The sequence below is a fragment of the Sorex fumeus genome, unplaced genomic scaffold (genome assembly GCF_029834395.1).
Source record: "Sorex fumeus unplaced genomic scaffold, SorFum_2.1 ptg000013l, whole genome shotgun sequence".
Classification (NCBI taxonomy): Eukaryota; Metazoa; Chordata; class Mammalia; order Eulipotyphla; family Soricidae; genus Sorex; species Sorex fumeus.
Window position 1 is genome coordinate 30,682,342 of NW_026606070.1, and position 18,212 is coordinate 30,700,553.

Sequence of the window (18,212 nt, forward strand, 5' to 3'; positions counted from 1 at the left end):
AGTGACAGTGACAGATACTTCTGAATGACTGGAGTGATAGCACAGCAGGTAGGGCATTTACCTTGCACGTGGCCGACCCAGGTTTGATTCCTCTGTCCCTTGGAGAGCCCGGCAAGCTACCAAGCGTATTCAACCCACACGGCAGAGCCTGGCAAGCTCTCCGTGGCGTATTCAATATGCCAAAAACACTAACAAGTTTCACAATGGAGACGTTACTGGTGCCCACTCGAGCAAATCGATGAACAATGGGAGGACAGTGCTACAGTGCTATACTTCTTATGGGATTATCTGATGTTTCTGTGATGGGGTTTTGGAGTAGGGGCAAGCATACCACAGGAATGTGGTGCTAGTATCACCACATGACTTTAGGGTACATGGTGTTAATGCAGTTCACCGCTGGCCATGTTCACTCTGATCTCCAGCCTGTTCCCTCCCTTTTCTACTCTTGATCTCTAAGAAGCAAGTCTATGTTCAGCCCATGCTCAAGCTGTGAGGTCTCACCTCCTAGAGAAGCTGTTATATTCCTTAAATTCTTCTGTAAGAGAACAGTCTCTTCTTTTATATTTATATATTTAATAATGCAACCAATACCTGGCAAGCTCCCTGTGATGTATTTGATACGCAAAACACGGTAACAACAAGTCTCACAATGGAGACGTTACTGGGCCTGCTCGAGCAAATCAATGAACAACGAGAGGACAGTGACAGTGACAGTATGGACAGTATGAACAGTGACAGTATGGACTGATGGTCTGGCTTATACATTGTTTAGTTGTTGTTATTTGGGGGCCACACCTGGCAGTGCTCATGGATGACTCCTAGCTTTGTGTGCTCAGGGATCACTCCTGGCGGTGGGGGACCATATGCAGTGCTGGGGATTGGATTGGGGTCAGCTGCTCACAAGGCAAGTACGTGCCTTATCCCCTGGCCCATCACTAAATTTGTTGCTTAGATTGGCCCAACTTTGGCCCCTGGAGGTGTCCCCGTTGTCTCTTGTGTTCTTTTCACGTGCCCCTGTTCTTCTATTTGATTTTTTTTTAATTTTGTTTTTTGAGAAACTTCTTTACTTTTTGACATGACAAGAACTTTCAAGTCCCTCCTCTTGTCCCTGATGAGTTCTGCCTTCTTTGATTTGGAGAGTGCTGCTATCAGAAAATAAGATTCGACCCCTGGATGGACATGAATAGTATCATGCTAAGTGAAATGAGTAGGAAGGAGAGGGACACACATAGAATGACTGCACTCATTTGTGAATATTAAAAAACATACCCAAGGACAAGTAGAAACAAGGGCCAGGAGGACTGGGATGGGTATTTGATCATTGTATAATTGGAACCCAAGCACAAAATTTGTAAGTCTACAACTGTATCTCATGGTGTCTCACTAATAAAAATTAAAAAAAAAAAAGAATTGTGTGCTGGACGTAGGTAAATCAACAAACCTGATCACCTACCTGTATTGCAAAACAATAATGCCCACAAGGATATATATATATATATATATATATATATATATAGAGAGAGAGAGAGAGAGAGAGAGAGAGAGAGACATGCCTTTCATAGAGGCAGGCCGGAGGATAGAGTGTGTGTGGGTGGGAGGAGGGTGGATGGGAGGGAAACTGGGAGCATTGGTGGTGGAAAATACACACTGGAGAAGGGACAGGTGTTGGAACATTTGACTGAAACCCAATCATGAACAACTTTGTGTATCTCACTGTAACTCGATTTTAAAAAGATAAAGATTTTTAATAAGTAAAGTGGAGGACTGGAGCAATAATACAGCAGGTAAGAAGCTTGCCTTGCACGTGGCTGACACAGTGTCAATTCCTGGCATCCCATATGGTCCCCCCACCAGGAACAATTCCTCAGTTCAGAGCCAAGAGTAACCCCTAAGCATCTCCAGGTGTGACCCCAAAACCCAAAGAAAAAAAGTGGAAGAGTAAAAAGTGAAAATGAAGATGTTGGCATAAAAACTTAGCTCCCCTGAGTCAGATCATGTCATTTTAGAGATGAAGAAATCCCTACAAGTCATAGAATCGGGATTAGATTTGTACTATTTGGATTGCAGTCTCTTTATTTCTACAATATCTTCTGCCTCTTAAAGATAGGTCAATATCCTTAGCTTTGTGCTCAACTTAATGATTAACTTCTTGGAATACATTAGACAAACTAAAATGTAATTAGAAATTGGGGTGCACAAGTGTTACCTAGCCAACTAGAATTCGGCTGAAGTTCATTAGCAAAGGTTTTTTTCCTTCTCTTTAGAAACCTATTTTAGGATGTTTCTTGAAAATAATGTTTCCATGACTAGATGTTAGTGAATGAATCTTTTCAAATGATTATGATTATCCTTTAGATAATCTGTTTTTCTGTTTAGAACTATCATAGAAAACAATCTCTTCGTGTGGAGAGAGACTCATAGGGCTCCTATAGAGTGAATACTTGATACATACACATGCTTTTTAGAAATGGAATGGAATGTGCAGTAAGACTCTCTGCTTACTTTCATTCATGGAGATGGGAATAGATAGTGTAAAAGGTAAAAATAAAACTTGCAGAATACAAACCATAATGCCCTAAAATAGAGAAAGAGATTGGGGAATCATGTCTGCCATGGAGGCAGTGGGAGGGTGGGAAAGGGGGAGGGATTATTCCGGGGATATTGGTGGTGGAGAATGTGCACTGGAGGAGGGTTGGATGTTGATCATTGTGTGGTTGTTACTCAAACATGAAAGCTTGTAACTATCTCATGATGATTCAATAAAAAAAAAATAAAAAAAACTTGCAGCCTCCACAGCCTCATAATCAGCCAGCTTTCTTTTGAATTGTTTTTAGCAACTTCAAAGGCAAAGAAGGAATCCTCAGAACTTCCTCTCAAGAGACTCGCAGGGTTGTAGGACTGTCTTACAGTGCCCTCAAACCTTTCAGCCATCTCTTTTGAGCGGTGTGTGTATTTGTACTTGTTAAATTATTACTTGTCATCAGGTGACAGTAAACTCTCCATTCTGCTTTATTGCAGTTTTCACCTTATTTCAAAGACTTCCTATTTTATTTTGGGTGATACATTTTAAACATTTAGGATTCTTTGGGTTAATAAATGGTAAGAGGTGGGGTTTGTGTGTGTGTGTGTGTGTGTGTGTGTGTGTGCGTGCACGTGTGCACACGCTAAATAATGTAATTGTGAAACTTGACCTTGAGAGAATAAATACAGAATTGTCCAGCTGTGGAGATGGCTTGACCAAAATTACTTGTTTGGATATTTATCTTCGTACAGGATTGTATTGCTTACTGTCTGCATTATTCAGAGTTTCTGTATGTTTTGTTATAGTCCAGTATTCCTGTATTAGCATGGCTTTCCCTCTATGAAATAGTACATGCCCACACATGTAACTCCACACCCCATATTTAAGGCATCTAGATACTGTTAGTGTGTCCCCACAGTGCTTACCACACAGTGCTTCACAGCCTTTCCCACTGCGGCCCCTACTGACCTTGTTGCCTCCCACTGGCCCGTTTGTCCTACAGCATCCTAGTGTTATGCCATTACTGCTCCCCGCCCCCCCCCAACCACGCACACACCCATTTATGTGATTATTTTACCTGTAGACTCCTAGAATATCCTGGGATCCCATAGTGCCTCTGGTTAAGAAACACTGATCTAATATATAACATGTTTGTGAGTTCAAGTATGTGGTGTGTTCAGGGGCCGAAAGCCACCTCCCCAGGCCTCCCCAGCAGAAGAGCAAAGAGACTGGGACTCATGGATAGATGGTAAAAATGGCCTGTTTAATTCAGACCTGTTAGCATACTTATGAAACAACTGAGGGCGTCTGAGGTATAGGTTTGATTGAACACTTTCAGAGGTAAAGTGTTTCTAATGAGACGTTTCTCTTGGGGGCATTTAGTCAAGGAGACATTCTGTCACCCACAGGCATCCATATTGCTTTTCTCTTTCCCTGGCTACTAGTAAATATTAACCAATTAAGTTTACTTCTAATTAATACTTGTAGTTATTTGGATAAAAACAGTAAAGAGATAGAGATTCCAAAACTTGGTTCTCTGGGCTCTGAGTGTGAGCAAGTCTTTTACCGTAAATCTCAGATTAAGTCCTCAGACCAGTTCAGCTTGTCCTTACCCGTGGGGTCCTCTCTCTTAAGTCATATAGCTTGCATCAAGACTGCTTTTATGCTTTCTAGACTGTCCCACTTCGATGCTGGGGTAGCTTTGCTGCTCGCCTCAGGTCCATCCAAGGCAGGGCCCCCCTTTTGGGGTGTTAAGAACTATGGCAACTAATGCCTGAGTCAAGTAATTATGACATGTCCAGGAGTAGATCTATTTCAGAGTCAATCAACTCCTAAATATTAGAAGCACAGTGTTTATGGTTTTTCTGTGTTTAAGCGAAGAACATTACTCTATAATAAAATATGAAAAGGTTTTAAGGGAAATAGGAAAGCAACCTAATTCACTACAGATACAAAGTCCAGAGTTACCAAAAGGTTTCACTTATAAATGATGAAGACTGACTTGGAGAATCTAGTAATAAACACAAAGGAAAGGTTAAAGATAAACTTGGGGGATTAGGGATGCTTACAAGAGCACTATAAATTTCTCTAGGGAAAGAAAAGGGGCAATTCATTGATGAACCCTAAACACTTAGGGTTAATATTCAGCACGTTTTTATTTATTTAACTTTTTTTTTACTGTTCCCCACCTGGCCCAAATGTAAACTCTATGAGAGAAGAAGATATAATTTGTTTCATGCTGTAGCCTCAGATCTAGAACAGCCTTTACCACATACTAGATGCCCAATGAGTACTGTTGAATGAATAATGTAAAAGTTTTAGGTTGTGGCCACTTTATCAGAATTTAATATAAATTCAAATAGTTTAGTTTTACTTTATAGAATTATTTAATTTTTAGATGAACTTTAATCCCATTATTAAAAATGGCACAGTTTATTCATCAAAAAGCTGAGAATTTATACTAGAAATGTGTACTACTCCCACTTCCTAATAAATTATGCACTTAATTCAGGTAGCACTGTAGCACTGTCCCACTGTCCTCCCGTTGTTCATCGATTTTCTCGAGCGGGCACGAGTAATGTCTCCATTGTGAGACTTGTTACTATTTTTGGCATATCGAATATGCCACGGGGAGCTTGCCAGGCTCTGCCATGTGGGCAGGATACTCTTGGTAGGTTGCTGGGCTCTCCGAGAGGGACAGAGGAATCGAACCCGAGTCGGTCGCGTGCCAGGCAAACCCCCTACCTGCTGTGCTATCACTCCAGCCCTAATTCAGGTAATGCAATACTATTATCTCATGAAAGGACTTTTTTTATACCATTACCAAAGAAACATTTTATTGAGAAGAACACACTGGGACATGAACTTAAATAAACATTGCATCATAGAGACCCTAGTGATATCAAGAAAAAAATTTCACAGAGCCGGTTAGATAATATAGGGGTCAAGACATTTGTCTTGCATGCAGTCTATCCTTCTTCAATCCCCAGCATTACATATCCACACCCCATTCACCAAGCATTATCAGAAATGATTCCTTAGCACAGATTCAGAAATAGCACCTAAATCCTGCTGGCTATGACTCCCCACCAAAGCAAACAAAACAAAACAAAAACTACCTAAATTTCACTATTAGGATTCTGCAAGGACTTTTAAAACTCTCTGCTAAACATTTTCAGTGTACTGGTAGAAGAGCAAACCATTTTTTAAATTATAAGGTAAATTTCCTTTAAGCTCACCCAAAGATATCTTAAACCCGTGACATTTTAACACCTATCTTATTCACTTCATTCAGAGAAAAATGTAGTGTATCTCATTTTTGTAAAATACTTTATCCTGACTAATGCTTTATAAAATATGGGATGTTGGAAAGAATATGCTGCAAAATCCTAGGTAATTTCTTTCAGGAAATGTCAATATTTGTTTGCATCTAGATACTGCCATATTCTTATTTTAATCACATACTTTACAAATAGCTCAGCGGTAGGGCGCTTGCCTTACAAGCAGCCAACATGGCCGACCGGAGTTCGATTCCTCCGCCCCTCTTGGAGAGCCCGGCAAGCTACCGAGAGTATCTCGCCCGCACGGCAGAGCCTGGCAAGCTCCCCATGACGTATTCGATATGCCAAACACAGTAACAACAAGTCTCATGATTGAGACATTACTGGGCCCGCTCCAGCAAATTGATGAACAACGGGAGGACCGTGACCGTGACTTTACAAATAATTTAATATCAAGTTTGACAGTTGGAAGGACTTACAATTTTATTTTTAAGACTCACATACTCATTTGAGCAATGTGTAAGATAATATAAATAGTTTACAATCTGACTAGCTATTTTATCTGTATTCTATTTTGGTTTTTGAAATAAAAACTAATTTCAAATTTCTTTCAGTATTCTCCCCAGGACAAGAAAGAAAACCCAGTTTAGTCACTGAACATCACAGACTTGTTTTCCAGCTCTTTGGGGAGGGTTGTGGTGTCTCAATTATGTCTTTGCCCAAATTGACGTATCTTCATCCACCTCCTTTCCTTTTAGAGCATTGGGGAGTCAACAATGGGAGTTGTGTTGAATCAGCTGTTGCCCTTGATTAAACCTTTGAGCCAGAGGACCAGTGATGACTACAGCCCTGAAGAGCTCTTGATCCTTCTGATATATATTTATTCTGTCACTGGAGAGTTTGAAGTGGATAATGAACTGGATGAAGCAGAAGAAAAAGTGAAGAAAGCTTTGGCTCAAGTCCTTTGTGAGGAGTCTGAATTGTCACCTTTACTGCAAAAAATCACAGGTAAGTGTTTAATAAAGATATAAGGTATAAGCATCATCAATATCAAAATCAGGTTTAAAAATAAGCGTGTTTCAGGAAGAGATTACTTCACTGGAATTGTTCGGCGTTTCATGAGGCCTGATGAATGCTAGCTGGTTGTTGGGATTAGAGATTTTTATTGCCTATCCTTTTAAAAATGTGTAATAGTAAAATGGCCTTTGAATTGCTGATTAGAATTAATATTTCTTAGAGCCAAAAGCTTGTGAAAGTAACAAAATCCACATAGGGCACAATATCTTTAATGAGAAATAAAATGTAGTAAAGGAATCGAACTCGGGTCGGCCATGTTGGCTGCATGCAAGGCAAACGCCCTACCCGCTGTGCTATCGCTCCAGCCCTGGTGAGAGCTTCTGTTGATATGTTTGCTTTGAGATGATTATTTCAAACCTCAGAGAGTGTTTACCAAATGTATTACACAATGTGATTGGGTTGGAACTGTCATTTTTGAGAGTAGTATCATATGTTGACTTTTCATGTGTAATTTCAAATGAATTCATTGGTAGTACCCAAAATAATATTCCTCCATCATAACAAATTGTGGAAACCTAACCATTTTCAATGCTAGTAAGAATTGTGACATAACTCATAGAAACGTTTGCTTGTGTTATTTTGCATCAAATTCAATATTGTTACTAATATCTTTTTAAAGTTTAATTTCATTTTTTAAAAGTTGTTCACAATAATTTATTACATTCAATACTCGAACACCAATCCAACCACCTTTATACCTCCCCACCACCATATTTCTAATTTTTCCACCCCAATCCCCAAAGCTTTCCCTCAAAGCAGGACCTAAATAATTTGTTTTGTATTGCTTGTTATGAATAATTCACTAAAAATTATCAAAAAAGGTTTCCTTAGAAGAAAGTGTGTGAAAATTGTTGTATTTTACTCTGGAACTACTAAGCACTTGTATAGAAGATTACTAACACGTTGTTAAAGGTTGAACCTTGTGAGCTAATGTAAATATATATGTATACATATATATATACTTATACTTTTTTTAATGTAGTGTGCTACTCTTGGTATATCACTGGCATAGAGTATGAGACTTGCGGCCGTGTGCTCCAGGAATTCTAAAATTTTAAATAGGGTGATACAGCTAAGATTAATTTTTTTTTAAACTGGATGGTTACTTTGGGATCTGGAGGCATCTCTGCGTCGTGTTGCTTCCATATTGCTTTCTTCTGAGAAATTTATTTGTGAATCTCTGTTATTAATATCTTGTGTAAAGCTTATGTCTATAATTATGGATTGGGCCTGGATTGAGCATTAATAACTTCTCAAGCTCCTCTCAAGAAGAAGAGCTTGAGAAGTTATTAATGCTCACACCTGAAACTAAAATACTTGAAAAATACAGTAGGTTTCCCTTCTTACTTGATTCTTGAGTGTATATGTATATACCTGAGTGTACCAGTGTGTATATATACATGTGTGTAGGTGTGTAGACCTCTCCATTCAGGAGGTTCAGAGGAGGCAGATTATTATCTTATTATCTACTAGCATTTCCTTTCACCCCTGGTGCCTTCCCAAAAGATCAGGTATGGGTAATCCTGGTTGCTCAAAACACAAGTGTGACTATCACCTCTGGGACCTGTGTCAATGAGCTTTTCTTTACGTCCTCTACTAACCTTTTGTATGTCTAGTTATGGGAAGGGAGGCGCCGATGAGATGGGAAAAGGATGAAGTTTCTTCAGAAATGAAATGCTTCCTTGCTTGGCGTACAGCCTGTTTGCTAATTTAAACTCGATTGAAGGAGAGCCATTGGAATTTATTCCCATTTCATTAGGTATAACGCCATATGTTTGTGTGGTCACAGATGAATATTGACTTAGAAAGGTTTAAGAGAGTTTGTACAGTGCTGAGAACAGCTATTTGATTGAAAGTAACTTGCATGCCAGGTAAATTGAACAGGAGATTGTTTGGAACATGCTTAATTCCAGAAAGAGGCCACAAAGATGGTGTGTGTTAGCTGAGATAATTTGCTTCACTTTGCTCTAACATCAGTGTGTGCCTGTATTATTTGGGAAACTGAAGTCATGCTGTAAGGGAGTTCATTTACTATTTGCTTGAGGTGTTCATTGACTCTGCATTTTATTCTTTATTAGTTTCTCTGTTTATGATTGTCCAGGAAATTGCTTCTCTCTGCCTTTACATGTGATTTCACATTCTCTACATTCATGTTGATATTAGGAAAATTTATAAGTTCAGCAGTTGAAGGGTAAGTTGTGAACATTGCAATATATGCTTACATTTTAGCAGTATCTGATTTTGTAACACTAAATATACATTTCTACCTATATTAACTTTGCAGGGAGAGTTTCAGCAGTTTGAGAATGATGTGCTAACTTAAATTTTATTTAAGAGAACTTACTAGCATGCGAATAATCAACCTCTGTGGACATATGACAGAGGCCCTTTCGAAGGCAGACTTTTGCTTGGGCAGTGTAGACACAGCCCTCATTAAGTAGTATGTTGAAAAGTCAAGTGTCCCAAGAATTAGGTTTCTGTTTCTAGTTAGCTGCTCTGAGGAGAATGTTGACTCTCCAACCCTGGATAGGACTGGGGCTGGGAGAGTGATCAGAGTTCATGCCTCGCTTGAGCCTCACCTAGGTTGAATTCTCCGTACCACATGGTCCCTTCAGCATCACATGGTGCAACTCTGGAGGTCCTAGCACAACTGGAGTGTCCTGGGGGAATCCCTGACACCACAAAGATGAACATCACCCTCTTCTTAGGTCTTAGCAGTGAACTCCAGGCCTACTTGGGTGAGAATTGCCGGTGGGACTCCTGAGCACTGCCTGGGAGTACCTCTGCCCCCACCCCCCAAGTTAAAGGATAGTGCAGGATAGTGTTGTTGCAGTGGGACCCATTGTGTTAGACAGGATGATGGACTGTCCCAGAATAGATCAGAAGAACTTATTTGCCTTCCCTGTCTGCTTAGTCTTCCAGGTAATGGGGTTATCCTGTATTTGACACTGGACTTTTCCACGCTGTGGCACTGATGTCATTCCAGTTGATAAGATCATTGTATCTGTGACTGGGTGGCAGACTTTATTTTATGGCTGGGGCACACTGTGATTGAGTGTTCTTGAAAACAGTTAATCAGTAGAGTTCTACTTTTGTTGGGGTAATGCTGCACTGCTGACATAAAAAAGCAGTACTTTTTTCTTCCTGTCTGGAAAATTTAAGCATGTGATTCTCACCCAAATGTCAAGTGAGAGAACCAGGGTATGAGATGGTGACCTTGTCACAACCTCATTCTTATAAGGATTTATCCCATATACTTATCATGCTGTTTTGTTTTATTTGGGGGGGGGCACATCTGGTGGTGCTCAGGGGCTTGCTCCTACCTCTGTGCTCAGGGTTGGTACTTGGGGGACCGTGTGGTGAGAGGGATGGAACTGGACCCTTGGCAGGGAGTTCTCAGCCTGCTGAGTGCCTCCCTCCAGCCCACCTGCTGTTCTGTGCTGTGCATGCTCAGCCATGCCGTCACATTTTTATTTTCTGATTATAGGTGTAATATTTAGCTAGTATTTTAATATTTTGTGCACTGTAATATTTTCCATGCACGTGATAGCTGTGTATGTAATAGCTGCTTATGGATGTAGCCACTTGGACTTCTTATTTCAAGCACACCCCTCTTTTTTAAAAAAATTTTTATTAGTGAAACACCATGAGGTACAGTTGTAGACTTACAGATTTTTGTGCTTGGGTTTCAATTATACAATGATTGAGTACCCATCCCTCCACCAGTGCCCATTCTTCACCACCACTAATCCCAGTATCCCTCCCCCCTACCCCCCCATCCTACCCTGCCGCTGTGGCAGGGCATTCCCTTTTGTTCTCTCTCTCCTTTTGGGAAGCATACCCCTATTTGTTTCTGCATTGTTTTAAATAAATTAAGATATCATATCTAGTCATTAGAATCTATTACTTAGTTTTCTAAAATAAAAATAGAAAACCTAAACTCTTTTTTTTTTCCATTAAATACTATCCCTTGACAGTCCTTGAGCTGTATTTTAAATGTACAATTTTCAGGCTGGAGAGATAGTAAAGTAGGTAGGCATTTGCCTTGCATGTGACCAACGACTTGATTTTTTAAAATTTCCTCCTCCTCTTTCTGTGATTGATTATAGAAGATACAGCTTAAGTGTGGCCCATAGCAGCATGCCGCCATTTCCCATTAGACACATTTGGGCACTGGTGGACAGGGACATTTTTACTCACACAAAATAACAAGGAGGGGTTGGCTCTCTGGGTGTCAGAGGTAGAGAATAGAAAACTAGAAGGGTTAGCATGTCCATTAGTCCTGTGCTTTTTCTGTCTTGCTAAGCTCAAAGAGGACATCTGTTTTCATAAATGCCAGTGACTGCATGGCGATTGCAAGAAAAGTTTCTTCAGGGAGTGGAACAAAATCACCAATTTTAAAGCTCTGTGTGCAAATGTGTAGTGTTCTCATACGGGGAAGCAGATCGGAAACAGCATAAGGCTTAGCTGTAGATATCCCTAATTCCAAAGTCCTGACTCTGCTCTTTCGAGCTCTGTGAACTCCTGGGTATATCATTGCTCATTTCTGAACCTCGGTAATTGATCCAAGTGTCATGTGGACCACTTACAATTTTTCTCTTTTTAATTATTGTCGAGATAAGCTGGCTTACAGTAGTGTTAATATTTGTGCTCTAGGATGACATTACAGCAACACACCCACACTTGTGATTTTTCTAAGAATAAAATAAGGTTATGTGTGTGATGTCATTGTTGCACTATGTGAGATTGTGGAAAAGATCATTTCGCCTCATGGCTATTTCTCCTGCGCTAGCATCTGCGCCTCACAGAGGGTTGTGTGTCCAACCATTTCACACGTGGCGCACACAGACATCAAGAATACTTGCGAAGTACATTGAGGGTGTTGTTGAGGCCTGTGTGGCTGAGGCAGCCAGCCCAGGGAGCCCTGGAAACACTGACCCACGGCTGCTGGCGTGAAAAAGCAGCTTCAAACACCTGGAGCTACACCGGGTCTCAGGTGTATTGGTCCTATGGCTATGGAATCAGGAAGCTAAAAAAAAACCAAAACTTTCACCGAGTTCATAAATTTTTGAGATATTTTGCAATATTTGAAATACTCCCAGATTTCTTTCATGAAGCAAAATGTTCAGATTGCACAACTGGTTTATTTCCCCTGAAATCTCCAGGGATCTTTAAAGACATAATCAACTGGGCCTAGATCTATTTAGTTGGTGTAAGACATGGCAAGGAATGAATGATTCAAATTATCTAAAAAATTCTATGGTGTATGACAGAGGCATGATGGTATCATAGAAGTGAATTGATGTCTAACTGGGCTCATGTTTGGAATGGTGAATTATTGGACCATTACTTTGGGATTGTACATAGACACAGGTCATGGAAAGCTTTTCCAATTTACTTTATCAAGTAGGGCTTTCTTTTTTTTTTTAAATTTTGGGTCACACTGGCATTGCACAGGGGTTACTCCTGGCTTTGCACTTAGGAATTACTCCTGGTGGTGCTCAGGGGACCGTATAGGATGCTGGGAATCGAACCCAGGTCGGCCACATGCAAGGCAAACGCCCTACCCGCTGTATTATTGCTGCAGCCCCATCAAGTAGGGATTTCTTGACTAAGCTGATAGTGCAGAGGTAGCAGCTGAGGCTGTGTTCTGTCCTTTCTTTCGCCTTGAAGGTGTGATTTCCTGGTGAGGACATGGTGGGGGGAGGCATTCCTCCCCCTCTCTGCTATATCTATAGTACACGCAAGAGAGGAGAAAGGAGGAAACTAAAAGGCCTCTACTAGCAGAGTGGGCCATTTTTTCCCCTTCAGAAACCCAACCGCTTTTTTAAAAAACCCAGCCCCAAAGACAGAGTTTCATAACCCTCTCTGGCTTCCAGGGAATCTGATGAGTTAGCCTTTTTCACTTGATGTATGTTTGCTATGAACAACGCCAGGGTTCTGTTCAAAGAAAGCAGTAAGTGTGGATATAGGAGAAGAAACGTGCTTATGTTGCAACTGTCTTTACAGATGTTTCTGCAGAGGAAAACCTCAGGCCAGAAAAGCACACTCTTGAGAGGGAATGACTCCTAGGGTGCTCTAGCTTCACAGCTATCCTTTAAAAAAATTTTTTTTCTTTTAATAGAGTAGTTCACAATAATTTATTACAGTCAGTAGTCCAAACACACCACTCTTATCACCATTACACCTTCTCACCACTATTATTTCAAATTTTCCCAAACATCATCCAAGCCTGCCCCAGTAGCACCAATAGCAGGCCCTAATTAATTTATTTTGTATTGCTTGTTATGAATAATTCACTGAAAATGATCAAAAAGGTTTCCTTAGAAGAAAGTGTGTGAAGATTGTTGCATCTCACCCTGGAGCTGTTAAGCCCTAGTATAAGATATTACTAACATGTTGTTACAGATTGAGGCTTGTGTACTAATATTTTTAATTGATATTGGTTGCTTTCTACTTTACATCCCATCAAGGTGGTATGCTACTCCTGTCACATCAATGGTATAGAGTAAGAGATGTCGTGGCTAAACACTCCAGGAATTATAAGATTTTAAGTAATGTGATATAGCTGGAGTTAAATTATTTTTTAAATTTTTATTAGTGAAATACTATGAGGTACAGTTGTAGATTTACAGATTTTTTGTGCTTGGGTTTCAATTATACAATGATCAAAAACCCATCCCTCCACCAGTGCCCATTTTCCACCACCACGGGTCCCAGTATCCCTCCCACCCCCATCCCCCCACCCCACCCTGCCTCTGTGGCAGGGCATTCCCTTTTGTTCTCTCTCTCCTTTTGGGTGTTGTGGTTTGCAAAAGAGGCATTGAGTGGCAATCATGTTTGGTCTATAGTCTACTTCCAGCATGCTTTTCCCATCCTGGGAGGATCCTCCCAACACCCTTTATTTGGTGCTCCTTTCTCTATCTGAGCTCCCTTTTCCCCTAGAATGTGTGGCTGGCCTCCAAGCCATGGAGCAAAACTCCTGATACTAATCTCGGCCACTCTTGGGTGTTAGTCTCCCATTTTGTTACTTTATGTTCCCCAGTTGAATGCAATTTTTCTATGTCTGTCCCTCTCTTTCTGACTCATTTTGCTTAACATGATACTTTCCATGTAGTACTACTTGTATGTAAATTTCATGACTTCATCTTTTCTAACAGCTACATAGTATGGAGTTAAATTTTTAACTGGATGGTGACTTCGGGGTCTGGAGGCATCTCTGCAGCCTATTGATCTCTTCTGAGATTTATTTGAGTCTGGATTATAGCCATTAATATGGCGCCAGAGGAAGTTCATGGGTGCGACTGTCAGGCTCTAGGAAGAACAGAGATGTAGGGGGAGGTTGCCCATTCCCAACTCTGTGCAAGCCTGGAGATTTTAGTCAGAAAACCTGCATACCTGAGTTTCTCAGCAGATTCATTCATGGATGAGGCTCCTCTGAGCCTGTGGAGAGGGGTGATTGGGTTCTGGAAGTTTTCAGCTGCCAGGACTCTATTTGGGCAGGTGGGGGACTTATCCGCCCACCTTTGGGGATGCCCCAGATATGAGATTTAGCGTGACTCAGGATCTGGAGGCATCTCTCTCCACAGCTATCCTGTTGAAGTTCCCTTCATGGTGTAAACCAACAAAGTCCCACAGTTTTATAACACTAAAATTTTTAATTTACCAGTGTTTATGTTTTAATGCCTTGCGTTAGTCTAAGCTCCCTAAACCTGGAAACCCTGGGTGGTGCAAGTAGAGTGTTAAGGCCCCAAGCATAGGATTTGGAGTCAAGATAGATCTGCAGTCAGATAGTTCTGTATTTTGGGGGTGTTGTTTTTTGTTTTGAGACTATAGCTGGTGAGGCTTGAGAGACCATCTGGTGCTGAGGATCACACCCAAGGCTTCTGCAGGCAAAACCTAGTCTGTGACCCTTTGAGCAGTTTTCACAGTAACTGGGTTCTGGTTCTGATTCTTAGTAGAGTCACTTTTTAGATAAGAAAAACATAGAAAATACTATGAAACATCATGATATTGTATCAAATATAATAAAGCACCTAGAATGTGTGGATTTGAATTCCATGATGACATGGTATTAACATCTATAAATGAGAACTTCAAATTACTCTTTTGGATCTGACCTAATAGAATCCCAAATTGACAAGGATTGTGAAAATATTAGGCTATAACAGAATTGTAATACCTGATAATCCTGGATAATACTATATAATGCTTATAGCACTGTCATATACAATCTTTCCTTTGATCTGAAAAGAATTTTTGAGCTCACAAATTCAACGTGTCTAATAAATATACCTCATAGAACCTGAGTTCAAATGAAGCATGTATTTAATGCCGACTTCCTTTTTAGATAATTTACTCGTAAATATACTTCTAGTTTTTCAAGTATGGTTTGAAGGTAAAGAATACAAAATTGTATCTATATTTGAAAATAATAGTTGGGATTATCAGCTGTTTCCACCTTTTATGACTTGATAGTACCCTCATTAAGAAACCTCTGTCTTTGGGTAAAACCTAGTAGTGCTTTGGAGTGGTTCTGTAGTTTGCTGAGTTCTTATGAGAGATGTGAGGGTTTATGGATGAAAAGATTCTCAGCAATTACCCAATCTATTTATTTCGTGCATGAGAATATCAAGACCTTGATAAGTGGTCAGACTTGAGCCTTTAATTAAGTGGCCTGTTCTGGGCAGGATGGGATCTGCATTGTCCACCAGTCTGTCCAATCAGTTTGTCTCCTGAACCTCACTCTAAACCAGTTTCATTAGGCAGTAACTTGGTCGTTATGCCCACTTTTTATCCCATTGTTTTCTGGGAAAATACAGAACTTAGATCAAAAGCTTCACGATTTATCCTCATTCACCAAATCTTACAATACACTTTCTGCAGATATCTGCTCTTAAGGCACTATTCTGATTGAAAGCAAGTTTTTGGCATTTAAAAAATATTTCCCTTGAGAAGTCATTCCATAGCCCTTGAGCATCCCTCCTAGCATGGCAGCAACAGGATATTGCTGCATTAATAGCCTTAGTCCCTGAGGCTTGGCCACTGGAGGACTGACCCTACAAGTTCATCAACAGTCTTCATGTCACACAGGAATGAAAAGCTTTTCATAATAGTGGATGATGGTGGACACCACCGCGTCCACAGAATTGCTTCAGTCTACTGAGGAAAGCCAGCAGGCAGAGGGAGAATTCACATGTCAGAAATACTGAATTTCAGAATTTCATTTTCCCTTCATCTCTTGATTCTAGCTCATCAATTCTATGGAGGCACACCAGACTTTGCATTAAACAATTCACCTTTATTTTTCATGTCTCATATTCTTGTTTCAGGATAGCACAAAAATAAAATAAAACACAGCTTTGCAACACTGTTTGGTCTTAGAGGGTCTATTTTTCCTTGTTTCTAATATTTCCGCAAGAAATGCTGATGAAGAACATATGTGTGCCCTAAATCACTCCCATGAGAAGTGTTGGAACTGTTACATTTAGTTTTATTGTCCAACATATTAAAATAGTTAACCACAGCACATATTATAAAACAGCTATATCAAGTGAAGTTTAAAATGTTTGGTTCATATTTAAAATACATCATAAGCTGTGCAGAAAGATATTTAGAGCTACCTGTGAAGGTAGCTAGTTAAGTCATTCTGCTTATCTAACTTAAGTATCAATATAAATTACATTCTCAAGTACAGAATTAAGAAGTACTTTATGTTTACATGCCATAGCATGAAAATAATCATCCTTGATACAGACACTAGGTATTCCTGCACTGATATTTTTATGTATTATACATATGCTTCAGAATACTGTCCATAATAGCACTTACATTTTATGTATTCCCATGATGCCTGTAGTAACTATTGTGTATGTGTAAAGTAAGTAAAAGTAAAGGCCCTCCCGTTGATCATCGATTTGCTCGAGCGGGCCCAGTAACGTCTCCATTGGAGACTTTGTTGTTACTGTGTCTGGCATATCGAATACGTCACGGGGAGCTTGCCAGGCTCTGCCGTGCGGGCGAGATACTCTCGGTAGCTTGCCGGGCTCTCCGAGAGGGGTGGAGGGATCGAACTCGGGTTGGCCATGTTGGCTGTGTGCAAGGCAAATGCCCTACCGCTGTGCTATCAATGAAATACCATGAATTAGTATTGACTACACAGTAGGTGTGGCATGAATTTCCTAAATCTGGAAGGGAAGAAATGAAATAAAAGTTTTCCTGAACATAGCTATGTGTCGGCCATGTTGGCTGCATGCAAGGCAAACACCTAACAAGTAATCTCATGATGGAGACGTTACTGGTCCCACTTGAGCAAATCGATGAACAACGGGAGGACCGTGACCGTGAGCTATGTGTCTAAGTAGGAGAGGCTGGTGGTGTGGTTGACTAGAAGCATAAGGACCTAATCTCTGCTCCAAAATCTGTCTTAAGGTGTGTTTTTTGAAAGTAGACCCCTGAGCTTGTTTTGGCCTCAGAATTCTCTTCATAAAATCCTTTTTATTTGCTGAAGTTAAGGTATTTTTCATTTCTCCCCCCCCCCCCTCCATGCTAGGGTCCTAGCTTCATGTACTTTTCAATTTTTATCTGAATTGAATTTTTATCTGAATTCCCCACGTCCCTAAATCCCAAATCTCCTGCTCCCCCTGAAGACCGTTCTTTCTTTTTCAGTGATACCTGCATTATCTCAGGAGGGAGGCATGGGAGTCACTGACCTGACCACAGTCTCTGTAGCCATTGGCCACCCCTACACACCAATTCTGTTTCGTTGGAGACTCCAACAGGCACACATTGACCTAGGGTCTTTTCTCAAAAATTCACTGTCCTCTTTCCCTACCTAATTCTTCCAGGTCAACATTCTTTAATTTTATTAATCTCATTTAATAATTTTTGTATTTAAAATATTCTTTCTGTTTTTGTTTTTTGTTTGTTTGTTTGTTTGGGGCCACACCCAGAGTCACGCAGGACTTATTCCTGCCTCTGTGTTCAGGGGTCACTCCGGGTGGGCTCAGGGAAGCATATGGTGTGCAGAGATCAAACCCAGGTTGACTGCCTGCAAGGCAAGTGCCCTGTACTATTTCTCTGGCCCTGCAGTTAAGCTTTTTCTTCTGTTATTACAGTCAAATTTTGTCAATATACAAAGTCTGAAAAGAATGAGCATCATGTTTTTTTTTTTTTATTTTTTTTTTATTTTTTTTTTATTTTTATTTTTTTTTCCCTTTATTTTATTTTATTTTTTTTAAAGTTGTAGATTTACAATTTTTTGTGCTTTGGTTTCAATTATACAATGATCAGATACCCATCCCTCCACCAGTGCCCATTTTCCACCGCCATGG

The 18,212-nt window shown here is 40.3% G+C and overlaps 1 protein-coding gene across 1 annotated transcript in view; it reads left to right on the forward strand.

Annotated features, from left to right (window-relative positions):
• SCFD2 (sec1 family domain containing 2) overlaps positions 1–18,212 on the forward strand; it is a 379,756-nt gene that overhangs the window by 156,833 nt on the left and 204,711 nt on the right. Inside the window, exon 5 of the mRNA XM_056111373.1 lies at positions 6,561–6,810. Coding sequence (XP_055967348.1) covers positions 6,561–6,810 — 250 coding nt within the window. The remainder of the gene's footprint in view (positions 1–6,560; positions 6,811–18,212) is intronic.